The sequence below is a fragment of the Trichophyton verrucosum genome (assembly GCF_000151505.1).
Source record: "Trichophyton verrucosum HKI 0517 chromosome Unknown contig00832_1.f1.exp, whole genome shotgun sequence".
NCBI lineage: Eukaryota > Fungi > Ascomycota > Eurotiomycetes > Onygenales > Arthrodermataceae > Trichophyton > Trichophyton verrucosum.
In genome coordinates this window covers 1-25,841 of record NW_003315238.1, presented here as the reverse complement: position 1 = coordinate 25,841, position 25,841 = coordinate 1, and the positions used below count along the sequence as shown (strand labels likewise).

Genomic DNA, 25,841 nt, shown 5'->3' with positions numbered 1-25,841 from the left:
ACGACGAATGAATGATATATATATACATACATTCTCTGTAGATAATAGACATGCATGCATACGGACATGTATACATATACACTAACTTACATAGAAACCCATGGCATCCAGCGTTCATATGCCATAATTTTAATGTACAGGAATGAGATTCGACAGAGCCAAGAATGCTACCTTTCAACATACTCGTGACTTGATAATAATAATTGTGACGTAACTTGCCAACTGCAGTCTCCTTTATATGTATGCATACCCAACCTCAACAGCATAATCATGAGATCTAGTCAATGCCCCTGTGTTGATTATCCCGGGGATTGGCCAATGCGGAGGTTCCAGAAAGCGTTCGTCCATGCATCCTGTGCTGATACCACGATACCTCAGACCCATCCGTACTAAAAGCCAGGAGATGCTCCACGCACATCGAATGAAGTGCTTAAAAGTCCGAACAAGTTCTTGAGACAGACGCCAAATTTCCTGCACAGGGCGGCATCGTCGGCACACCGGCCATGGCATGATCCATGGCCCCATACTCTCAATACCCCTTTGTGCAGGACCTAATCCCTATCCTGGACAGTGACCGATTATCAACACCACCGAGAGTGTCCAAGCCAGAAGCAATTCGAGACAGCTCTGGTCGACTACGTATCATCTTCCAACACGGTCGTAATCTTGGTTTGAAGAGTAACCCAGAGGCACGTTTGGGGTTTGGGGGTGTGCTCACGAGAACAGGCCGCCACCCTTGTTTCAGGGAATGAAACTGTTCAGTTACAAGTCAGGCTAGAGGGGCCAATGTTTGAAAAATTGTCGGCCAAGGCGTTGATATCATCAAGGAAGCAAAGATATAGACAAGGACGTTTTCTTGGGCGGTGTTTGGCGACGTTCCAGCATTAACCATTTAGCCGGCCGTCACCTACCCGCGGCTGAGCTAGGCGATGGTAACTTGGATAAATGTCCTTGGTCAATACCCCAGCTACATGGCAGGCTTTTCCTTGCTTCTCATCATCAACTTTGCCCTCACAACAATTTCAATACCCGGGAGAGATGAATATGGTTGCGTGATTCTGCATGGCTGTCAATTGGGAGATGAATTGACGCGTAAGTGCTTTATTCGATGCAGTTGAAGGCCTTGCATGGGAAAAGGTTCCGCGAAGCCGTAGAATTGCTCAATATTCCCACTCCTGAGAAGATCTGGGGCAGACTCGCGGAGAACAAGGCTGCATTGGGATGGGGCTTGGCTATTGGGTTATGCAATGGGGACAAGTGATGAAAATCTCAATAGAAGATGCAGTTATATGAAAAAAAATAAATAAGGGTGATACCCCTATACTCAAACATGAATCTGCTATGAGAGCCATGTTTTGCCTACCACGTGGGATACTGGTTTAATAGAGAGGTTGCATATCATGTCTGCACATGTCGAAGACCATAAAACAATCATATGCTTCATATTCTAAGAACGTCAAGTCAACATGTTCATTTTCATGGCCTGGTCCTTGGAGATTAATCGATGGACGGGGTACGATCCTATTATCACTATCTGAAGGGTCGATCCCATGTTTCCGGTTAATTGCAGGCTGAGGTCGATTGGGAAAAATCAACCGACTGAGTCGTTGATATTGGAAGGGACCTTGCTGCTGATGTGAAGACTTCGAATATAATGCTGATCATATCTATTTATTCTATCTAAATATTCTATTAGCCAATGATGGTTATTAGATAATTATACTATACATGTGGAGCAGCTATATTAGAGCTATAGGAGCCACAGAAGAGCGGCTTTCTCGAAGGGAAAGACCATCTATAAACTGGTGACCACTAGATGACATACTATGGGCTTATCAGCATACGTAACTGGTTATATCCGGGGCTAAATACTCACTGGGATAAAGATGTAGGGAACAGCCTTCTCGTACTGCTTCCAAGCCTCGCCGTACTTTCGTCGACATCTATCAATGTCCCTCTGAGTGCGGTGAATGATCATGATCATGAAGAAGACGAAGTAAAACCAAGGGAAGGGACTCCTGAAATACTCGTTAGCCATGGTCCTAGGTAAAAATATGGTCTGTGACTTACTTGAAGCCGGTGAGTAGACCCCAGGTGAAGGAGAAGAACATGTCTGGGACGTAGTTCGGCTTGCGGATGATCCCAAACCAGCCATCGATAAGCAGATGGTCGCCTACGTCTGTCTTGATGGTTTTGGGATTCTCGATGGCTTGCCAGGGCACCTGCGGAAAAGTGTTGCGTTTGATGAGCTGGCCCCTTTCCTTGTGACGGAATGCGTTCTTCTGGCCGTTGGCGCTGTCCCACATCCAGTACATGAAGAGATAGACGACACCGAGAGCAGAGAGAGCAATGGGGTTCCAGCGGTACTCTGACGGGTGGTTTTTGGCCATGTACAAGGCGCAATGGCAGTAGGTGAATGGTACACCGGCCATGTTCCAGAAGGTAAGCATCCAGCCGAGCTTCTCAAAGTACATGTCCCTGGGTTTGAGGTTAGTATACAAAAGGTCGGATTAATTGTTAAACTCGACGGTCTCACCAGCTAGTAATGATCATCTGCTCTGCTTTGGCGCATGCATTGGCATAGAGATAATGTGCAACAGCCAAAAAGATGACTTCAGGCGCAACGTAGCCGTATGTCTCATACTGGCGAGTAGCGACGGAACAGGTGATAAGGAACAGGATAAACCACGGAATCCTGACCTCGTAAAACATCTTAAAGTCCAGGATCCCAATACGGGGGTTCAGTTCAGCACCCATAAAGAAATCATAGACGGGATATCCAGAGAGGCGGTGGGTTCGGCCTCGCACCAGCGCCTGAACGTAGACAATAACACTATTGATGAAGCCAGACAAGATGGCAACGGTCATGATAGAGCCGAACTCATCGATCAGCGTGTATAACGGGAATAGGCCGGTGACATGCAAGACTGCAGCAATAGCCAAAGTCGCGTAGAACGAGCAATACGCAGAGCAGTAGTAAGGCAGCCTGCGACCCCCTTCGTGCCTGAGCGGTCGTCCATGGCTCGACACGCCCGGCATGTAGCAGTACATCAGGGCTTCGGCAACGAAGAACACCCAGTAGATAGCCCATGCCTTGGCCGTGGGATAGCCACCCTCGTACACCAGATGGGCGAGATGGAGGGTAAAGTCCGTCCAGCTCTGGCCGGCGGCAGGCCAGGGGAACGCGCCGTCATAGTATGTTGCGCCAATCCACATATACCACATTATCAGCGGGGACCCGAGCATGACGCCCATAGCACCGAGCGAGCCACCAAACTCGAATTCATCCGAGGCGCCGTCGGTGAAATTGGTCGACGTTGACCCTGATGCTGCGGGCTGCTCGACCCCCCTTGGGCCCCTTCGCTGGCTGGCACCCATGACGGCTGATACTGAGCAACGAAGGCCAGACTAGATGCAATTAATCGGTCAATTAATCAGTTAATCAATTGATGCATCAAAATCCACGGTCGAGGAAATTAAAAAAAATCGATTCATCACGAGAAACTCGACGGCGGAAGAAGTTTTCAGCTTGCGTTGATCCACCGTCCCGCGCTTTATAAACAGCCTAGCGAGGGAACAGGAAATCCCGGGAGCCGAGGGCCAATAACTAACGAAGCCAACGGTTATTAACCGCTATGGAGTCCACAGTAATAACATCTAATGGACCGTACGATGTCTTGCGCCCCGGATGAAGCATTTACCGCGAAGAGCACTCTGAGCAGTGTCTGAATATTGATAGCTGCTCATGCTGATGCCTCCAAGTCGGTGGCTGGCTAACTATTAGTTAGTTCAAGGGCTTCGGCTTCTGGCGTGCTAATATCCAAAACCCGGCCTGGACAAGGGAGTCAAGAGAAGAACCGGAGAAATAAGACGGCATCGATGGCGGAGAATGTCAATTCCAGCATGGCAACAGGCAAACAGGTGTTTATCCAGCCTGCTGGACAGGTTAATGATCATGTTATGACGCGGCTGGCATTGCATCTCGCCGCCAGCCATCGCAGGGGCGCGAAATAAGCCTGAAGCCAGCCGGCTTGGCTGCGACGTCTTTGAGATGATTTAACGCGAGGCGAACATGTTGAAGTCATAAACTTGTCGACTATCATTGCCTTCGTCTCTTCTTTGCTCTCGTCAGGCTGGTTGTGGCCGTGTGAAGGCGATGTCAAGCCCGGCGTCTCGCCCCATCGCCGGGCATCAACAAACTCACCATGGCCATCCCCGCAGATATCCTGTGACCAGCAAATGAATACGACATATGGATTGGATTCTGGGAATAATACGAACGGCCTGCCCCGTCCAAGATAACCTAGCATGATTTGGCTCTCCGTCCAGGGTTGCAGCCTGCACCCCGGACTCGTGCAAGATGAAACAGCGGGGAACATGCTAGAGTGATGTGCTATTCTGGCCCAGGGGAAGAGAAGACGGGCCGTCAGGTGTGCCTCTGATCATGATCTACTCTCTGATCGACTGGAATAATGCGAAGAAAATGTACGCTTCGAGATGGCGGCTATGGTGTTGATCTACCGGCGACGATCGAGCATCGGTCAATATCAAGTTATATAAAAAGGGGGTTCTCTCGACATTCATCTTGCGCCCTCTACTTTTCAGCCTGACTTGATATCGTTCCTCTTCGTCTACGGCTTGCTACGACGTGCTTGAGAGGCATGGTATCAAGCTCCACAAGCCCTGGGTAGCCGAGTCAGCTGGGTGCTCGAGATAGCAGGGCCTCCCTCCCACGGCCGATAGCTATCCAACAGCAGGCTTCCTCTCTCTCTCTGCCTCCGCCCCGGCTTCTAATATCCGGCTTGTTCTTTTTTTGGGGGGGACCCATTTGACATTTGACCTATGACATATGATATTTGATATTTGACATTCGAGTCACTCGAAGCTTTACAGGCCTTCTTTTCACCGCTTGGTACTATGGATGTTTCTTCATAAGTGCCCTTCTTGTTTTCGTTTCTTTTCTTTTTCTTTTCTTTCCTGTTTCTTCCTACTCTTTAGCTGGTTATCTCGAGCGGCGGGCACGGCTACGGTCGGTTTCATGCTTTGCCCCTTAGCTAACTGGATTGCGGAGGAGATACCAGCCATGGTTTGGCGACTGATATACCCTTCCCCAGTGATGGTTCGCAGCCAGGGAGCCAAGGCTTCATGCGAGACGTTAGCCCACTGAACCCGCATATTCCCCAATGCGACTTTCGTATGGACCAATTTCCGCCATCCGGAGCGATGGCCTGCTTTGTCGAGAGGGCTTGAGCTCAGCAAGAGGTGTATATAAGGAATGATCGTCCACGGCTGTCGAGCTGGATTTCTTTTCTTTCTCTTTGCCAGAAACCAAGAAGACCAGACCAGACCAGACCAGACCAAGCCAGAAAGTCATTGAGATATATCTCTATCCTCATAAAAAATCACATCCCTTCAACATGCGTTTCTCCGTCCTCCTTACCGGCCTTGCTGCCGCTGGCTCCATTGCCACTGCTGAGCGAACTTGCGGTGCTGTTCCTCCTCGTGCCTATGAGAAGGAATTCACCGAGGCTCTCAACTCCCTCAGCCCCGAGGCCGCCAGCGCTGACCTGACTGCCGGCATCACCATTGACACCTACCTCCATGTCCTCACCAGCGGCCAGACCGGAAACATCCCCGTATGTCACTTCCACTCCCTGTCTGGGTCAAGAAGAGACGACGCTCTGGGTTGGTTGCTAACGAATTCTACAGGACTCCCAGCTCCAGGCTCAGATCAACGCCATGAACCAGCACTACAGCCAAGCTGGCGTGCAGTTCAGGCTGGTCAAGGCCACCCGCACCGACAATGCCAACTGGGCCAGCGGCAGAGACGAGGCTGGCATGAAGAAGGCCCTGCACATGGGTACCTACTCCTCCCTCAACATCTACTTCATCCCCAACCTCAGCAGCGGTCTCTTGGGAGTAAGTCTTTGTCCTATTAACTCTAGTATCAAGAATATTATGGTGACTAACAAATACTAGATCTGCTACTTCCCACGCGCCAACCCAAGCCAGACCACCATCATCATGGATGGCTGCATGGTCCGCTCTGGCACCGTCCCCGGTGGTGAGACCACCAACTACAACCAGGGCAAGACTGCCACCCACGAAGTCGGCCACTTCTTGGGTATGTTACTACACCTACCTTATCACTGAGTATAAAGATGTATGACTGACGTCTGCAGGTCTCTACCACGTCTTCAGCGAGAACGGCTCTTGCGTTGATGCCGACATGGTTGCCGACACTCCCGCCCAGTCCAAGAAGACCAGCGGCTGCCCAAGCTCTCAGGACTCTTGCCCTGGCGGCGGTGTTGACTCTATCCACAACTACATGGACTACAGCTATGAGTATGCTTCCCCCCTCTTTCTTTTATAGTGAGCGAAAACAGAATGATGTACTGACTAGTATTCTCTAGTGTCTGCATGAACCAGTTCACTCCCGGCCAGGCCAACCGCATTGCCCAGTCCTGGAGAGCCTTCCGTGCCGGCCACTAAATTACTCGCAATCGAACGACCGGCAAGTATCGCTGCGGATGATATGAGATAGGGTTATCATCCGGAGAACAACCGCAACGAAAGAATGACGAATGGCTTGGTCCGGCCTGTGGTCGACCTGGCTCAATGAATACTCTTCACTTGTTATATATATATGTATATATATATACCACCGTACATAGCTCGCGCACCTGCACATATGAACATACGCAATGTAAATATATAATTACGTGTATATTCTCTATTGTCTTTCAGTGTTTACTTTCTAAGCGCCGTACTTGACCTTTGACATGCGGTTGGGCAGTGTATATATGCATGAACATGCGTGAATGAGCAGGGTATTTCCATCTATATTTAGTGGTGTATTTCAGTCCTGGCCGGCTCTACCATGCTGATGCCGGATGATGCCCAACAATGATCTCCTCAGTCGCCCGTTCAGTTACCCATGCAGTTATATGTATAATAGCATTTGGGTCGGGTCCAGGATATCCTCGAGTGGGATGTATGAAGTAGAGACAAGAACAGCCCAGGGCAGTTATCCGGCAAGGCAAGCTAAGCGCTGGAACTGCAGCTGATCATCGATTGCCCGTCAGCGGATACTTGTTGACTGGTTGAGAGGGAGACAGTTGGTTACACGCTGATCCGAGCGTTGCTAACCAGTCAACGGCTGCTCTGCAGGTGTAACCATCGCCAAGCAGAATCAAAGAGCCATCGAGAGCCAAACAAGCCATCTCGAGAGAGCGAACCTGCGGAGTTTGGTTGAGAGGAGATCACCCTCAGCCAAACGGGGCCCAAAACTCGTACGGACCCGTCCCCCGAGTGTCATGTATATAAACCCAGCAGGATATCATTTCAGTAGATTAATTTTGTGTATCAAGCTAAAGCCACCAGCCATAAGAAGTCGAATACGGAGCGGCTCCTGCATGGGATAGTCAGCCAAGCCTGACTCCGTACGCTGCCCTTCGCTATGCGCCTGCACCGTGCCGTCAGAGTCCCCGTTGATGCTGTCATGCTACCATCATCATCGATACCAACATACTCCGTAGTTCTACCTATGAACTGGTCCGTAGAGAATAAGCATCCAGCCGCCACCACACGGCCAACGACACAAGCTGATCCGGGCTCGACCGCAGTGTAATAAAAGTACTGAGAGAGCGTCTATGGCTGAGTATCTGCCTGCACCGCCAGCCGAGCACAGTCGTTTCAGCCACATCTCCATCGCCGTGTTTCAGACCTGCCCACTTAGAGAGCGATCAAGCGCATCGTCGCGACCCGCCGTGACCCTCAAACTAGTTAGTCGCCAGCCTGACTAGCCCATGCATGTCATCCTGTCTATATCTGCCACTGGCCCTGCAATAATAGCAGCCATCGACATCATCGACATCGGCATCGCCAACATCGACGTCCATCAAAAAAGACCAAAATCATCAATAAAAAACACGAAAACGAAAAAAAAAAAAGAATAACACATGCTGACTAACAAGCTTTGTCCCCTGAAAAAGAAGATCTTTTGACTTCTTGGCGGCGCTAGTCCCCTTTCGGCTGCTCCGCCTGCTTTCTCCCTTTTTCAACTTCGACGTCGGCGGCTTTTCTGGTCTCGCAGTTTGGCTTCTCTCGCGGATGCCGCGATATCATTTCATTCCCAGCGCCTGTTACAGACACTCATACGCTCGTTCATTACTGCTGTCGCTCTTTAGCTGTTGCTCTTTTGCTAGTTGGCCGGCGTCTCGCTCTTTTGGCCGGCGGACTCTTGTCTACTTCCATATATCTACGGAGTACTTGCTACTACTGATAGTCTGCCTCGTCTACTACTTACTTCCCACCACGCAGCGCATACCACCCTCGGCTCGAAATGATGCGTGGTGCCGCTAGACTTGCTGTTTGACGTCGAGACAGACCGGAACTTCGCCCAGGGACCTGGCATTGTTGATAAATGCCCGTCCTGCCGCTCCTTTAGCCGCCGTCAATACTGCTCTGTCCGCGGGTTCGGACAGGAGACACACAGACAGGAACAAAGGAAGAAGAAAAGAAGAAGAAGAAAACAAGAAAAGACGGCCAGTCGCATTGTGCTGGTACTGCTATATTTGACATATACGTGCGGCTGTGCTGCTACTTCGCTCTTTGCGCCGTTCCTTATAACACACACTACTACAGAACACCACCATGGGCTGTTGCGGGGGCCGCGACGAGGAGGTCAGGCTCAGAGAGGAGCAGAAATGGGATTACATTGTAAGGCCCCAGACATTCTTATTGCCATGCCTATTGTCTTCTAACACTGGATAGAACTTGAATGACTTTACTACAAAGTCCTGCTGGATCCCCGTCTCGTACATGATCCTCTACTTCAACGTCATCATCTCCCTAGCAGTCTACGCGCTTGACACCTTCACGGCCGTCAACCTGCTTGCGTTCTCTCGCTGGTCCAGTCAGATCAAGCCTGCCATCCCCCTCGACATCTCCAAGTGGATCTTCGCCGGATGTATCATTTTCTCGCTCGTGCTGCTCGTCTACCGTTGGCTGCGGGCCATCAGGGTCATCAAGTCCGGCGGGATCGCCCAGTGCTATCTCGACCCCATCGCTGTCAAAGTCCAGAGTATTCGCACCAGCAAGCGTGCCTCCGGATGGAGACGCTTCCTTGTCTTCGCCGAATTGACCAAGAGTAGGAAGGGAGCAGACTATGTTGCCATCTTTACCTACTTCAACTTCGAGGGTGAGTTTTTTTTCTTTTGCTTTTTCTTTTATAGGCACAACTCCTCTGAAATACTCCTCAATCTAACGGCATTTAGCATGGTTGAGAGTCATCTTTGCTCAGGGACCACGCCAGGTCATCAATGGCATCACCCTCTACTCTGTAGCACAGCTCAATCTTATCCCAATCGGCGAACATGCCGCACCAGAGGGAACTTCGGCAATCTCCCAATTCTTCATCAACATTGAAGCCCTGGCCGATAAAGATAGGCTACAGGCCCTCATTCTCTTCTCCATGCTTTTCACCCTTGTTATCTGGGCCTTCGAGTTTCTCTCTTTCTGTGTCTCCGTGCTGCTTTACTTGCTCTTCCTCTGGCACCATATTCCGTCAGAGGATGGCACGCTTTCGGTCTACTGCCGTCGCAAGATTAACAGGCGACTCGAACGCATCGTCAAGAAGAAGGTTGACAAGGCTCTCACGAACGCTGTTGTACTGCAAGATAGGAAGCGTACCAACACCGATATAGAAACCGGAGTGGCTTCTATCAAGCGCAACCCAACCTTGCCCACTCTCCCCTCGGTCATGGATCTCAAGCAGCCGCAGCAACCTAAGCTGCCGGAGATGCCTCCCCTCTCGCGCCAGACAACCGTCACTACATTGCCACCTTATAGACCACACACATCCAACACTGATCGACCGCCGCCTCTGCCAGAAGCTGACTGGGATGCCCACAGCCATGAACATGATCAATACGACAACGATTATAATGACCATGATCATGACCAGCATGGTGACCATGTCATGGCATCTTCTAACTCGATGCACCGAACGCAGTACTCAGATGACGCCTCTGCTTCCCTAGTAAACAACGCTGGTGGTATTGGATACTCCCCGCCGTCGTCGCAATACAATTATCGCCCACCACACCCGCAGCAGCAGCGAGACCCAATGCAGCGTGAATTCACAAAGACGCCCATGCTGCCGCCCGTCGAACGATACGGCACTCCGCTATCTGTATCCACTGCACCAGTCTTCAATGCTCAGGGGCTCGGTCAAGGTCGGCGTACACCAGGACCAATGACACCGGGACCGCGTACTCCAGGCCCAATGATGCCCGGACCGGGCCCTCGCACTCCTGGACCTCTCACCCCGGGTCCTGGTTCAATGGGCCGCCAAACCCCATCCAGCCACCACCACCAACAGCATCAACAACAAACATGGGATGCACCAGAAGTGCCCGGTCTACCAGTACAAAGCCCCCAGCCAACACTTCCATCAATTTCTCGCCCTGGCACTGCCTTTGCTCCACCACCACCCGTATCTACTCCTGCACCATCATTTAGCCGTGACCGAGAACGTGAAAGATACGGACCATACGATGGCCCACAGATGTCTTCCGTCCCACAGATACCGTCTGCCCCGACACCAACGCCAAGTGCACCTCCTACGCACGGTAACGGGGCACCGTATAGAAACTTTGCCCGGCCGTCGCTAGCTCCTTACTCTGCTCCAGGGGGCCAAGACATTCCTCCACGATCAGAAACTGCACCCTTGCCATCTCAAGGCCAGTACAGTCATAGCCAAGTAGGTTACAGTCAAACCGGTAGTCAGGGCCATGGGCAGCAGCCAGATCTACGGCAGGAACCTCAATTACCCCAGATACAACCACCAAATGGCACACAAAATGGGTCGTACCCTTCCTTTAACCCATAAATGTGGCATTCTCTCTGCTGCTACTGCTTCTTCTTCATCTTCTCCTTGTTTACTGGCATATACCCCTTTTCTGGCCATTCATTTACCGATTTACGAGCTTCAATTTCACTTTCTCTAAAGACTCATTCTATATTCTCTTATCTTTACTCTTCTTGATTGATTCCCAATTTACCTAGTGACATTTCACTTGTTTAACGACAGACGCGCCAATTGATTCATTGATTGACTGATTGACTGCCCCCTTTGACTCCGATATTCTTCTTTCACCATTTATAAACATCCATCTCCAGACCATCTTTCATTCAACTGGTCTTTCTCCCGCTCTTTATCTTGTTCACTCTTTTTTCACTTTTTGCAAAACCCCTGAAGCGATTCCCTCTACCCTTTTCCTTTTTTTACCTTCTCCTGTGTTGGAAGAAACCTCATGGGGGATATTGTATGGTGCAGACTTTCTGGGCGATTCAGGTTAAAGTTCATGTCTCTCGCCACTTCGAGCTAGGCGCATGGAAAATACGGAAGACATGCCTTGTTAATGGACGGAAAATAGAATATATGGACTGATACTCCTTTTTTCAATCTGCATCTTGAGAACCATGTGTTCGAAGACTTTTGGTAGTTATCCTGTTAAAGCGGCAAGCCTGATGTGTCAGCTGTAGATCTGATAAGAAAAAAGATAACAAAACATCCGCCTGGAGCGCTTCGCGGCCACGACATCATATTCAAATAGCTGCTCAAGCCACCAGGGAGCTTCCTCCACTGTTCTGTTTCATAGAGACTCAAAGTGCTACGCCGTGTATTCTACCCTGAAGCACCAGGACCAGTTTCACCTGCGTTGTCAGTCGTCACCACGACATCCAACCTCGAAAGCCCGATAAATACCTATATCCCTTAACTACACCGCCACCAGCCGAACAATGCAGCATGACAAGTGATGGGTTCCATACAATGAACGGACTAGGCATTGATGATGGAGAAGGAAAAGGCGAAATTTCCCCGGACACGATGGTCGGCTCGTCCCTGTTAAATGGCGGGAAACAACGAAGCGAGGAGGCCGACGAACTTGAGTATGAGGAGCAGTCGGCAGCGAGCCCAGAGCCGGTGCTGGCAGCGCTGGTACAAGGGAAACAAGAGGACAAAGCTAGGGATAAATATGTGGGCATCAGCAGCTCTGAAGTAAATACAGTGGCAGCCGTGGAAGTTGGCGACAATGTCGATGGCAGACAGCTACCCAGCCCAGCACCAACGCCAGAGCCAGAGAGTCAAATAACTATATGGGCGGAGAATGCTACGGATGAAGACCCTACCGCTCTGAAGAGGCCACATGGTCAGATACCAAGACCTGCGGAAGCCGATGTTACGCTTAAAGACCGCTCATATACCTCGTCGCACCCATCAAAGTCAAATAAACAGAGCGCTGGGACAGACGCAACAAAAGAAAGAGACAAGGTCCAGAAGCTGTCTCCTGCAAAATTACAGGATTTAACGTCTTCGCCGGAATTTGCTTGTCTGCGAGTCACGGATGATGCTGACACTGATATCGAGGTTGATGCCGAGAAGTCGCAAGTTCAGCAGCAGATACCACCCTCGAAACCAGTTCTTGACCTCGCGTCCGTCGAAGTCGAGACAGGACCAGAACTAGAACCATCGACAGCTCCACTGATATCCTTGAAAGAGAAAGACGAGGTAGTAGGTGTTTACGATGTAGATATGGGCACTGTCTCTGGCTCCAGTGGTGCATTAAAGGACCGCAACAGAAGCCGTGCGCGAACACGTCGGTCTAGCACAGGGAAGAAGCAAGTCCATCTTCAAAACCCGTTGGAGTTTCATGGCCGGCGTGTTAATAGCGATCCTTCCCAACCTCTTCCTACCTCATTTCGTCCTCGAGACAAAGCTTCATCTGTGTCTGGCCCAGTGCCTGTGGCCGGAAGAGAGCGGCTATATGACAATGGCTCAGGTAACCGTTCAAGACGGATGCCGTCCCCATTGAAACTAGATGCAGGTTCTCGGTCAACACGATCATCGGGTGTAAACAGAAGCGTATCTCCTGTACCAGCGTCTATTCCAATTCCTCCATTTTCTATACCGACATACCTCCAGCTCGAACTGTCCTCTCACAGGCCATCATCCCTCTACATCCATCGATCAGGAGCTCATGATTTTCCCTATGAAAGCTCTAGGGTAATGTTAGAAAGATTGCAGAATTTCTTTCTTCTTCCTCCACTTCTAGAACAGGCGTTATGTTTCGGCACTCTTGCCTGTCTCGACTCGTGGTTGCACACTTTCACCCTTCTCCCGTTACAATTTCTAAAGGCTGTTTACATCCTGCTACAGTCCTGGATGATTAATCTTGGACTTGAGATCCGGTTTGTTACCTCGTATATAGTGAGCGGTCTCGGTCGGATGTGGAAACGTCGACGACGGCGTGACTCTGTCCGTGAAACAACGCATGAAAAACCAATCAATATCAAAGATTCTTCACCGAAGCTTATACCCATTGACCTGTCACCGATAGATGGCAGTCCAGCCCTAGACCCAGCTTCAGGCTCAGAAGCACGTCGACGCCGTGGATCTACGACTCGAAGACATCGGAGGACCAAGTCTATTCCGTCTACGCTACTTGAAAATGACAAGGCAGATATCCTCAAGGGATTACTGATGATATTTACCTGCACTATTCTGATGTACTTCGATGCAAGTCGAATGTACCACTGGATTAGAGGGCAGGCAGCTATCAAGCTCTATGTTATATATAACGTTCTTGAGGTAGGTGCATACAAACTCATTCACTTTGAAGGACTTATCTTACTGATCCCCTCCTTAGGTTGGTGACCGGCTACTTTCCGCCATTGGCCAGGATGTTCTCGAATGCCTATTCTCTCAAGAAGCACTGGAACGAAGACCGGATGGCCGAAGCAAAGTCGTACGCCCGTTTTGGATGTTTATTTTCGCTCTTATATATACCGTTATCCACGCCACGGCGCTCTTCTATCAGGTGATGACCCTGAATGTGGCGGTGAACTCATACTCCAACGCACTGATTACTCTACTATTATCTAACCAGTTCGTCGAGATTAAATCGACGGTCTTCAAAAGGTTTGAAAAGGAGAATCTGTTTCAACTCACCTGTGCAGATGTTGTTGAGCGGTTCCAGCTATGGCTCATGCTCATCATAATCGCATCCAGAAATTTTGTGGAAACAGGAGGCTTCAAGCTCGGAAATGCCTTGACATCTCAAAGCAGTGCGACAACTACCACGAACAGCACAACTGCCTTTAGGCCATCTACATCAATTCTCCCGCAATCATTCACCCTTCTTATCCCATCATCCGTATTTTCATCTTTGAGCAGTGTTAACTCCATTCTCCCTGCAATTGGCCACCTTTTGGCCCCTTTTCTTGTTGTTCTCGGTTCCGAAATGGTAGTTGACTGGCTCAAACATGCCTACATCAGCAAATTTAACAACCTTAAGCCAGCAATGTACGGCAGATTCCTCGACATCCTCGCCAAAGATTACTACGGCAGCGCATTTTCCGATCCTAATCTTAACCGTCGCCTCGGATTACCGGTTATACCTCTTGCTTGTTTATTTTTTCGCGTTTCAGTTCAGACATACCAGATGTTTCTAACTGCTTGGCTGCCGCAATTATCATCTTCCCCTTTCTACCCCCCACCGTCGAATGCTACATCTTTGACTGAGATACACAGTCACTACGCTCCTATTTCAGGCTCATCGGCCTCGTTATCTTCTATTCTACCCGATTTCTCCAATGCTTCCGCATCGACAATTCTATCTTCCATATCACTCTCGACAATTGCACAAGCGGCTTCTTCCATTTTCCAAACACTTGTATCATACGCCACACCCTCTCCCGAATCGTTCGTCCCTATTTTCACCGTCATCCTTGTCCTACTACTTTATATAACCTTACTTCTGGGAAAGCTTGTCCTGGGCATGATCCTTCTTGGCTACTCCCGCACAAGATACAAGAACATGAAATATCGGGAGCGTGAGTACGCAGCGCAGCAGAAACGAGAACAACGTCGCCAGCAGCAACAACAATACATGAAATCCACATCCCCTTTGCCCCATGTGCCTTCATTGCCTGCTCAAACTATCGAATCATCCTCGTTCAATAGTGCAAGCAACAGCAACAGCGATATGATAGAAGGAGGTCGACGTGGCGGCGGCTGGGGCGCTGTGGAGGTTGGAGAAGATAAAAGAAGATGGATATACGTCGATGACCCGGAGGGTTTGCGAAGGCTGCGCGACCGGGAAGCGAAGAGCAGGAGCGATAATCCCGGTGGGTCTGGGAGCGGGGCTCATGGGCTGGAAAATGTGAAAAGGTATGAAATGGCGGCGAAGAGAATATGGTAATCAATGTATTCAACGCCTTTTGCTACCAATACTAGAATAGGGAATAAAGTCAGAAGACGTTCATTTCTTTTAGTTGTTTGAGAGATCATATGGCAGAAGACTACTCTACATTTCTCTACTGAATGAGGCTAAGAGCTGAAGAGGCCAACGACGAAGTATGTTCACTCTTGACGACCATAAAAGAAGGTTTTATGGAAGTGGGTCCGGGGTTAAGCATAAATGAGCCGCAACCTCAAAATTAGCCCACTCCATGATCTAAATAAATAAGTCTATCATGATCTATAGCATAATATATTAGAAAGAAAACATTTTCAGCGCTCGAATAGCCCTAATAAACTGTATTACCAGAACATGCAAATACAGCAGAGAGAAAAGTAAAATGTTAGTATTTGGCTCGTCTCCCGATGCTTTCTCTATCCTGGCAGCAAGATAATTACAGAAATTGTTCAATAACGGTGAGTTCAATGTGACTTAGGACGTCGTTCCCAGCGAATCCGCGCGGGTTTCATTGGTCCAGAAAACAGTGATGAGTAGTCTGTAGCAGGTACACCATTCTTCCCCTCCAAGCTGTATAAGCGCAAGTGACGCACCACCGTAGCAACTATCACAGTTAGGTTGACGTAGGCAAATTTTTCTCCAATGCATCGGTGCCGACCAGCTCCAAATGGGAGATATGGGCTATTAGACCCCTTAGACATAACACCGTAGCCGTAATCAACCATATCGTTTTCCTTTTCATCAGTCTTGGGTTTTTGGGCGTCCCATCGATAAGGATCCCACTTCATCGCGTTGGGGAAATGCTCGTCGCTCTGGGCCGTTACTCCCGGAGATGCGAGTAAGACATGCGATGTTGGTACCACATAAGGGGTACCAGGGACCGGCATCGGGTTCTTGACCTTTCTCATGAGCGAATGGATTGACGAGTTGAGGCGGAGGGTTTCGCGGATCACATTTTGATGTAGCGGAAGGTTGTCAAGGTCTTTGTACTGTAGGGGAGCCAGGCAGCCGTTGGGACCGGTATGTGGCAGATTGGCTAGCTGCTCTCGGTAAAGTTCTTCCACTATATCTGGTTGAGAGGCTAGACGAAGCATAATCCAGGAGCTGATTGAGGACGAGGAGTGCTGACCGGCCATTAGTAGGGTGATCATCATATGCGCAATTTCCTTATCCGGTAGCGGCTGTCCATTTTTATAGGTGCATTGCATCAAATTGTGAATCATGTCCGTCTGGGTATTGTTGGACTTGGCTCCTTCGCGACGTCGCTTCTCAATAATATCGGTATAGATGGCACGCATACGAGAGTGGGCAGCATCGCGCTTCTTATTATGTGGCAAAGGGGCCCACGGTAGCATGAAATTTATAGGGGTAAACCCCTTATCCAGATCATGATATAGAGCGGCAAACTCGGTCGTAAGTTTCGAGCGTACCTCTTGCCCCTGAAGGGTAATACCGGCGGTAAAAATAGTTATTTCAGCCATTGCGCTCGAAATATCTACGTCTCCGGATTTTCCGTGAAAATTGGGAGAAGTATTAAGATAATCTAACACTTCTTTCTCGATCAAGGGAACGTGAGCCTCTAGTGCCGCTGATGAGAGACCGTATTTGATGAATTTCTTCTGTTCCATGAGCTTGGAATTGGGACAATCGTAAACCACATCGGACCCAAAGACTGGAGTTGTTAAAGGGGAATACACCTCCTCTGCATTCACATCCTTTAATTTGCCATTGAGAATGAATTCGTTGCCCTTGATTCCCAGGTATACGGTAGTGTGACGACCCAGGAGGACAAACGTGAAGATATCGCCATGCTAGAGCCAGATGATCAGTATTAGCTGGTCAATGAAGCACGGTACAGGCTGGTGTTTATTCATCTCTCACCTTCTTTTGACAAGAAAAGAAAAACTTATATGGATCCATTCCATAGCTGATAGTGTTACCCAGGAATGGGATCCAATGGAAGACTAAAGGGGGCCTGGATTTGTTTAGTAGGCGAAAAAGCAGCTGATAGACGACATTGAGAAAGATGGCCGCGATAAAACCTAGAAAAGCGTAGGCGCCCAATGTGAACACGGCCATGCTTGATTAACTGACGAGGACAAGAAATTGGTAAAAAGTGATTCAATATTAGCTGAAGAAATGTTGGACGCGGCGTTGATTTCCCCGGACTAAATAAGCAACTAGAGCGGATGGCTCCCCAGCCAGCCCGGGAACCTCGCTTCCGGATGGGCAGATTTCGTATCCAGAGAAAACATGATAAATTCGACGATCAACTGGCTATATTAAATAAGCCCAACTAGATAATGCTATTGGCTGGCTATTACTTACTATCATATGCCTGTTAAATATCGAGGGAGAGAAAGGCTGACTCAGGCCAAAGGTAACAGACGCCCAATTTTCACTGTATAAAACGAAGCCCAACCAGTCCGTTTAACCCAAAAATAAACGTGAAAGAGAAAGCAAAGCCAAACGGGGTATATGCAGTAACTAAATTTAGTTTCCAGAAAACATGCTCTTGAAAATTTCACGGCTGTTATACAGATTTTGGATCCTTAAACGTTCATTATCTAGATGGGCATTATCACTGGCTTGACCACAGGGTAAATGAGCAGCCGGAGCACCGAATTCTTTTTCCAAAAGTCGAATAGTGGGGATGGATCCTCCTTCACGGATGTAGATTGGCTTGATGAGGTTTCTAGCGTTGTTGTCTGCCTGTCCAGAGATAGAGTGAGAGCGTTTTTCTTGGGCAGAGCCTTGACTTTCACATGTCGAAGTAGGTTTGATGCCATTTGAACCAGAGGTGGTCGATTGATCGACAAGAGTTGAAGACGTTGGAATATACTGCTTTTGCGTTGCAGCAGGAGATTTCGGTGAGGATGAAGAAGTAACGACATGTGCGGCGTCAATAGAATCGGTATGAATTGGTGCAGGACGACTGCGTAGTTGCGGTTTATTCAGTGGAGGGTAGTTATATTCCTGGCTACCATTGCCTTGCTTTGTCCATGTTAATGTCACGGCATGGGAAAGAGCTTCAAATAGTTCATTATCAGGGTCTCCGAGCCATGGATCTGCAGTTCCGGTAATTTCGACGGTGAGGGTATTCTGCGAATTTAACTCGGAGAATTGAGCCTGAGCATAGTTGATTAAGTCCTCTGCCACCTTGCTTGACTCTTGGTTTGGAACGATACGAATAGAAAGCGAGGCTTTTGCCTTCCTTGATATAGTGGTGGTCGACTTTTTGCAACTAGGAATGTCAATGCAGTGAATGGTTAGCGAGGGTTCACGCCAACGATGCATCAGAGATTCCGTAAATGATTCAAAATTCTTGATCTCAGGGTGGTGCGGTAGTAACGCCTCGGCAATAGCATCGTAGCGTGCCTTTTCGGTGGGTGTTAATGATAAAACCGGGTCATGAAAGCCCGGAAGATTGATCGCTCCTTTGGGTCCGACTATCGTTCCTAAAAGCAGTGTCAGGTCCTTGAGAGGTTCGTCGAGTAGAGAACTTCCATCAATTCCACTATGGAGATCTGGTTGATTGCTTGATACAACAATATTTGCATGTACCACTCCTCGTAATCCATATGTCAGGCAAGGAATGTGGTCATCCAACCAGTAGCTGTTGGCCAGGAGAATCCAGTCAATAGGGCCGATCAAGGTTTTATTTTCACGGATAGCTTGTCCAAACCCCTGCGAACCGGATTCTTCTTCTCCCTCAATGAGAAAAACAACATTGTGAGACAACTCCTTTCGCTGATAGAGTTCTGCTGCAGCATAAAGAGCAGAAAGGGATGGCCCTTTGTTGTCGGAGACGCCACGACCATATAAGTACCCATTTAGGGAGGTCAAGTGGAATGGGTCAGTGTTCCACTTAGGATGGCTTGCTCCAGCTCCAACAACGTCATAATGACCATAGAAAAGAATGGACTTGTCCTTCTTTACAGGTGCATTCGCTGGGAATTTGGCAAACACAATTGGATTTTTCTTCTGTCCTGTCCCAAGTAGCTTAGTCTGAGCTCCCAGATACTTGCAGTGTCTGCGGAGGAAGATTGCTCCCTGAGCACATTCGCCAGCGAACGTTGAGCAACCCGAAATTGTCTTGAATGCAATAAATTTTGCCAGCGTGTTGACCATCTCATCTGTAAATATTTCAAGTTAGAAAGAAAATGACGTATAATAAGGGAAAGGGGCCGTTACGTACCATTGCTAATGGCAGGTATCTCCTGTGAATCAGCTTTTTCGTCCGTCAAATCCCATAGAGCAACTGTGTTGTCATTACCACCAGTAGCAAAGATCCATCTATTCTTAACATTCCCGGAGGTAGAAGTGAGCATCTTCCCATCATGAGCTGTCCATGTTCCGAGCTCCTCAAAACGAGAGTTGAATTTCTAGATGAGTTAGACAACATTCACTGCATCTTGTGAGTTGGAAGCTAGGTATTCTTACCTTCACGACACCATCCGAATCACCACTCAGAATGAACCCTTTGATAATGTCAATTGCCCATACGTCACCAGTATGGCTAGAGATTGTTTTGATGATCTGTCTCGACTCCAAATTCCAGACATTTATTGCCCCTCCCGAGAGACCACAATAGAGGAATGTTCCGTCAACCGAGATGGATAGAACCGATTCGTCTCTATTTTGAAGTGTAAAAAGCTCCGTTGGCGCCACGCCCGGACCATGACCGAGTTCCCATATTTTTACAGATCCATCACCAGATCCTGTTAAAAGAACCTCTCCGCCGCTGGTTTCTACCAGGCCCCTGACAAGTCTCATGCAATAAACGTATCCGTTATGGGCGAATAACCGATGTTGGTCTTTTCTAAAATATAGTTTCTGCCCTTGACTCTCGATTCCATTTTTACAGGCAGTAGAAATGGGCTCTGTAGCTCCGGGGCCCATGGAGTCAAAGAACTTATGCGGCTTATTTGCCTTGTTCCCAACTGCCTGAGGGATATCACTTTGCTGAAGATCGCACCACTAGAGAAAAACCAGTGAGTAAATAGCCCGGATACCTAAAGAAATGCAAACTATACCTGAATGCTTGTGTTTTGGCCACCGCAATACACCGTTCCCCTGTCCGAAGAGTACACTGTAGTGAAAATGTCCCCGGGGTCATGATGTGACTCTATCGAGTACAACTGCTCCAGCGTTCTCGTACACCAAACCTGTGACTTATTAGCACTGCTTCTTGCGAGAAATAAATTTGTCGGTTCATACATTAACGGTAGAGTCCCCGCCACTGGAAAATAAAAGCTCCTTATCTGGGGACAGATGAAGCCCAAGGACGCTCTCCTGGTGTGCTGCCACGGAAGCTATGGACTCATAAGTTGAAAGTGACCATGCCTATCCTAACATCAGCTTTGGACTGCGAAAAATACTCGCCGTGGTACTCACAACGATGTCTCCTCCTTGAAGCCCTGCGAATACGCAGTCCTTGCCAATAGCTAACGAGAGCACTGAACGGCTGGCCTGCAACCGATGAGCCACTCCAGAAGCAGTTCTGGACTCTGTTGTTGGCGATGAATCGGAGTCCTGTGCATTCATTCCAGTAGTTTCAGCTGTTGAGAGCTTGGTGAAGCCTGTATCAATGCCGTTGAGGTCTATATCATCCATGCCGTCAGTATACCCAAGATGAGAACTACCAAAAATGCCCAGCAAGCTCCTTCGTAATTTTGTAGTTAACTAATGTGCTAATTTAACCGAGCCACCACCTCATCTGCAGAAAGCTGCGTCCTGTGTCAATGATAAATGCTATGAATATCTCTATGTTATGTTGGTGCGAATTGGCGGAGGTTTTGGCCCAAAAGGAGTTTTTCCCCATCGAGCCGATGTCGACATCGTGTGGCGGTGGATTGACTTTTTGGTTCTTCTTTCACCAACTCCATCTCATCGACAGCCACACGACAAGCAGAGAAGATGCTTATACAGGCAGAGGGAGGCGGACCAACGGACTTGCAATGAGACTGACTCACCAAAAGCTGCAGACTGGCTGTAGTTGATGCCATATCTCAGCGTCGTTCGAGTGACGGATGGCGGCATGGCTGTGATCGGAGGTCGATGGGAGGTTAAATGAATCAAACAAGCGACAGAGCAACAGCAGCAATGGGCTTGATAATGCTATGACGACGGATTTCAAACGAGAGAATGCAAAGGTGTCGACAAGTGAACGAAAGTGACCAGCTATGTTTCTTTTCTACGCCAGAGGGAAAATAAATGGGAGGTAGGACATGGTCACTCGACCATATTTTAATCAACGATGCATGATGCACAATGGATTATCGGCAGACCAATTACTGTTTGTTATCGTGGGAATTTGCTGGTTTCAAGGGACCAGCCAGCCTGTTGCATCGACTGGCGCAGCTTCACCGCATCTATAGCTCGAAAGAGAGACTGCCATTAGGTTTGGCATTGCAGCTAGGCCGTGTTCCTCAAACGAGGAGCGTGAGGCGTGGCTTGGAGCTTGGAGCTTGGTATTTGACTTGGATCTCGAGTTGCCGGATAGGTAACTCTTAGAAAAGACGCCGTTAAGCCCGTTAACTAGTTAGTGAACGGTCTGCTAAATCGCCGGTTCTACGGAGGCACCCTGGCAGCGAGACCGGCATAGCGGGCAAGGCTGGATAGCTCATGCGGCCCGGCTTGCCGCAGAAGACGGTTAGTTGATTAGCTTGTGGGTTCGCCTCAGGATGAATAGTTAAGGGCAATGAAACAAGACGACGAAGGTTTCGGACCCTGTAAATATCCTCTACGTGGGCTGATATGGATTCGTCTCTTGCGTAGGTTCTTTCTGCAAAATAATGTGTACACAGTTTACGTGATATCATTTCGGCTTCTTATTTACGGTCATTAACGAAGAATCAGGAAAGAGAACTACACAATACGGGGTATCGGCTCTTTTACTATCGTGACCAGGTACCCCGTACAGGGTACTCCATATAGGGACATGTTCCACCATGAACCCAGGGGACGAGGCATCTCATCATGCATAAACCAGCCAATCAGAGATAAACCCCCATGATCAAGATATTGCTTGGGCAAGGCAACTCCCGTCTCTTGTGTGATTTTTTGATTGGTGTATATGCTTAGGTATACATGCTGAAGCGTGAGACTCCTACGTTTAGCGCGGATAGAAGTTTGCCTTGCAGACGGAAGAGGAAAAAGCAGAAAGTTCCGCGTGCATTGTTATGACGGAGAAGGGATAAAGGGCCTGGGGCCTTTTTTTTTTTCATACGGGACACGGAAAAATTGGAGTCTGGCAACAGACTGACTCTAGCCTTCACGGAGTATGGGGAATTTCCAAATCCGGACTGCAAAGCCTACTACGGTGAGAACTCCGTTAAACCTATTGAAATATATGGATGTCCTAGCACATCAGCAGGCTCAGCTGTCGGACGACCATGTAGATCCCCCTGCCGAGCATCTGGATTCATATGGACTCATACATACTTATATTGTTGCCGGAAACTCCCAGTATCACTTAATTACGGAGTACGGAGTACTGAATGCCGAATCGACGACACTGAAGGGATGATCAGAATATGTACGGAGGACTGTTTAACTCATTGGATGGGCAGATGCGGACGTCACGAAACTTCGAGAGACGAGAGTTGGATAGATGATGGCTTCCATTCTGTGGTATTATTGTTCAGAGCATCGACCGTCGGGACTCCGGAGGGGGTTTCATCAAACCTCTGATCCGTGGCGGCACCAGAGACGGAAATTTCGACGAAAAAAATGATGGGAATTGTTTCAACAGCAGTCAAAACCTCCCAGGGGTTTCGTTTGAGACATCATTTCCATCGGTTATGAAGTTGTCAACAAAGTGGCCGCTGCATAAGTAACTGGCTAACTACGCCATAAAGAAAGAAAGCGATGGATATTCGAGTCTTGATAGTCATGGACGGCTGGCTGCTGGCCGCAGTTAGGTAAACTCGCCCGATAGCTTTGTCTGTCGGTAGTTGCAAGGCCTGTAGACAAGCAGTGGACCAGGCGAAGACGGGATGCTTGTTAAAATGGCTAGTCCAATCGCTACCCGGCGGCCGGCGGTCCACTCACTCCTCTCCACTCGAATATACCGACCCCTACACCGTCGTTTCTCCCCATCGCACTCATCTTATCCAACTTCTTACCTCGCACCCATCCCCAGAGAAAGAGGGGAAGCAAAGGAGCGAGCAAAGAGTCATCCTCTGGAGGTCAGAGAAGATTCTGTATAGAGCAATTCTGCAGCTTTGCATCATCAACAGAATCGAATATCAAATTGCTGTGGCTGTTCTTGCATATAATACGAGAATCTGCGCCACGCTTCACCGCCACATTGTCATCGACTGGCTGCTTCCCTTTTTCTTCGTTCTCTTTCACGCCAATCACGCAGCCCAACCGCTTCATTCTCCCAGCCCAACTGAGGCCAGACAGGGAAAGGGGAGAGAAAAAGTAGGGCGCCAGTTGGCTAGCAGAGAGTGGGCGGATAGGCATCGCCGTGGATCGGATGGCAGTCGTTGGCTGGAGTGTCCCGCCTCATATAATAATAACTACTATCCCGGATTGCTGAGTTGGCAGTGGTAGTTATATACTCAGCAAGACGCTGCATTTCAGGACGGACCTCCTGGCACATCCGAATTAATCCATATATTTTTCATATTGAGTGCATATGGTAGTAGAAGCCTTCGGACAGCTTCTCCCTGACCAGGCATTGTGTACTGGTTCATCCAGAGCTAGACACCTATTTCAACAGTCAAAATGGCTGCCGCTATAGGTCAGACGATCTCCGTGATAGATAAGTCTGGCAAAGTTGTTAGCACCGTGAGTCCCGCCGTTGTCTTGCCACCACCAGTATTTTGGCTAAAGCTTTGCCCAGAGCAAACATCTATTCAGTGTGTTCAAAGAAGCTCGTTCTGCCTACAAGGAACGTAAGGCCGTCATCCGAAGCGCCGAGGAAGCAAAAAGGGCAGAACGAGATACCCGCCGGGCCCTCGCAGCATACACCCTCGAGGATGACCGCTCCACAACTTCTAAACGACACCTAGGCCGAGCCAAATCGGTTGTTCGGCATCATGACGATGACAGGCAAAGCAGACATCACAGTCATCACTCAAGCAGGTCGCAAAAACGCCGGTCATTCGAATTTGAAGTTCGATCCGAGTATCCAGATGGCTACCACCCCAACTCCCAGCTCGCACGGCGTCATACGGAGCATAACCTTTCCATGGCAAAGCCTGTTAGGCCCTCGTATGGTGAAGCACGCGCCCACACTCTTCCAAAAGTCGATATGGATCTCGCATACGGCGAATTCCATCAATCTGCACTTGATCGGCTCGACCCGGAACCTAGCGATATGCCCGGACTCGTAGGGAGGGTCAAGGATCTCCTTGTTGAAGCTGACTGTGCACACCACTCGGTTACGGCAACGATTGCACACCTGCAGTCAAACCCAGATGCCATGGCCGCTGTTGCTCTCACCTTGGCTGAAATCAGCAAGCTAGTGTCTGATCTCGGTCCCACAGCCCTTGCGACCTTGCGAGCCAGTGCACCAGCAGTCTTCGCCCTCCTGGCGAGCCCGCACTTCATGATCGCAGCCGGTGTGGGTATCGGTGTCACAGTAGTCATGTTTGGAGGATACAAGATCATAAAACAGATCTCATCGAAGCCAGAAGGAATGGAAGAACGGCAACTCGAAGCTCCTGTTATGGTGGACGAGCTGCTTGAAATCAATTCTGGCATGAGCCGTATTGAAGGCTGGAGAAGGGGAGTTGCAGAGTCTGAGGCTGAGAGTTGTGGAACATCTGTTGACGGGGAGTTCATCACGCCCACAGCAGCAGCAATGTCTCGTGTGATGCTTAACGAGCAGCACGCGTACGATAATGACCGTCGAAGCGAAGTCAGAAGCAGCCGGATACTCCCCGCGCCAACTCGAGTATCTTCATATGTTGGAGGCAGCGTGTACGAGACGGGCTCGCAGTATTCACGCCGCTCACATTCGTCCAGGCACTCCAAAAGCTCCAAAACGTCTCGGTCCCATAGTGAGAGTAAGCATAAGAAAGATGAGCTGAAGGAGAAGGAAAGGAAGAAGAAGAAGAAGCCCTCCCCCTTGAGAAAGCTGTTTAGCTGATGTCCCGCACCTTTGTTGTATTGTTCCTGATGACCGTCATGTATACGTGAGATTTTGCCACCGGATCTAATGACCTATCCGAGTGTTTCTTTTTCTTTTTCTTTTTTTTTTCCGATTGATTTATATCCCACATTTTGGATCTGCTTATACTTATCTTCATTTAAAGAGCGGGATGTCTTTTTCTTCTGTCTGTATTTTTGTTGCAGGCGTTTATATGTTCAATCTAGATATAGATCTAGATCAGCCCGTCTAGCCCGCAAGGGTGATATATAACGGGATACACGAAAAATAACACGAATCGGAACCGCAAGCTTAGTTCCTCACTCAGCTATCCACTCTTTTATCCGGTTTCCAGGTCTTCCTCCTAGTCTGTTGCTGAAATCCAACTTTGATATCTCTAACTTTCCGTCGTCGAGGCTGAAAAGGCAAGATTCGTCACATGACGTCACGTGCAGAAGGGCTTCCGATTC

The 25,841-nt window shown here is 48.9% G+C and overlaps 7 protein-coding genes across 7 annotated transcripts; 4 read left to right on the top strand and 3 right to left on the bottom strand.

Moving 5' to 3' along the window:
• Positions 1 to 1,864: 1,864 nt before the first annotated feature.
• On the bottom strand, positions 1,865 to 3,378 carry TRV_06893 (uncharacterized protein; the record flags this gene model as incomplete). Its single annotated transcript, XM_003019022.1, has 3 exons — positions 1,865 to 2,042; positions 2,071 to 2,478; positions 2,537 to 3,378. 3 exons carry the CDS (start codon positions 3,376 to 3,378, stop codon positions 1,865 to 1,867), a joined length of 1,428 nt encoding a protein of 475 aa, XP_003019068.1.
• A 1,660-nt stretch (positions 3,379 to 5,038) lies between these two features.
• TRV_06892 (uncharacterized protein) lies at positions 5,039 to 6,492 on the top strand (the record flags this gene model as incomplete). The annotated part of the gene is made up of 6 exons (XM_003019021.1): positions 5,039 to 5,154; positions 5,342 to 5,636; positions 5,710 to 5,919; positions 5,980 to 6,124; positions 6,183 to 6,345; positions 6,414 to 6,492. The coding sequence occupies 6 exons, from the start codon at positions 5,039 to 5,041 to the stop codon at positions 6,490 to 6,492; spliced, it is 1,008 nt and encodes a 335-aa protein (XP_003019067.1).
• A 2,331-nt stretch (positions 6,493 to 8,823) lies between these two features.
• TRV_06891 (uncharacterized protein) lies at positions 8,824 to 10,894 on the top strand (the record flags this gene model as incomplete). The annotated part of the gene is made up of 2 exons (XM_003019020.1): positions 8,824 to 9,202; positions 9,279 to 10,894. The coding sequence occupies 2 exons, from the start codon at positions 8,824 to 8,826 to the stop codon at positions 10,892 to 10,894; spliced, it is 1,995 nt and encodes a 664-aa protein (XP_003019066.1).
• Positions 10,895 to 11,815: 921 nt separating this feature from the next.
• Positions 11,816 to 15,269, top strand: TRV_06890 (uncharacterized protein; the record flags this gene model as incomplete). Its single annotated transcript, XM_003019019.1, has 2 exons — positions 11,816 to 13,657; positions 13,716 to 15,269. 2 exons carry the CDS (start codon positions 11,816 to 11,818, stop codon positions 15,267 to 15,269), a joined length of 3,396 nt encoding a protein of 1,131 aa, XP_003019065.1.
• A 471-nt stretch (positions 15,270 to 15,740) lies between these two features.
• TRV_06889 (uncharacterized protein) lies at positions 15,741 to 17,345 on the bottom strand (the record flags this gene model as incomplete). The annotated part of the gene is made up of 3 exons (XM_003019018.1): positions 15,741 to 15,836; positions 15,860 to 17,077; positions 17,148 to 17,345. 3 exons carry the CDS (start codon positions 17,343 to 17,345, stop codon positions 15,741 to 15,743), a joined length of 1,512 nt encoding a protein of 503 aa, XP_003019064.1.
• Positions 17,346 to 17,759: 414 nt separating this feature from the next.
• Positions 17,760 to 20,882, bottom strand: TRV_06888 (uncharacterized protein; the record flags this gene model as incomplete). Its single annotated transcript, XM_003019017.1, has 5 exons — positions 17,760 to 19,402; positions 19,465 to 19,651; positions 19,710 to 20,246; positions 20,435 to 20,508; positions 20,648 to 20,882. 5 exons carry the CDS (start codon positions 20,880 to 20,882, stop codon positions 17,760 to 17,762), a joined length of 2,676 nt encoding a protein of 891 aa, XP_003019063.1.
• Positions 20,883 to 24,002: 3,120 nt separating this feature from the next.
• On the top strand, positions 24,003 to 25,371 carry TRV_06887 (uncharacterized protein; the record flags this gene model as incomplete). Its single annotated transcript, XM_003019016.1, has 2 exons — positions 24,003 to 24,065; positions 24,121 to 25,371. The coding sequence occupies 2 exons, from the start codon at positions 24,003 to 24,005 to the stop codon at positions 25,369 to 25,371; spliced, it is 1,314 nt and encodes a 437-aa protein (XP_003019062.1).
• Positions 25,372 to 25,841: the final 470 nt, after the last annotated feature.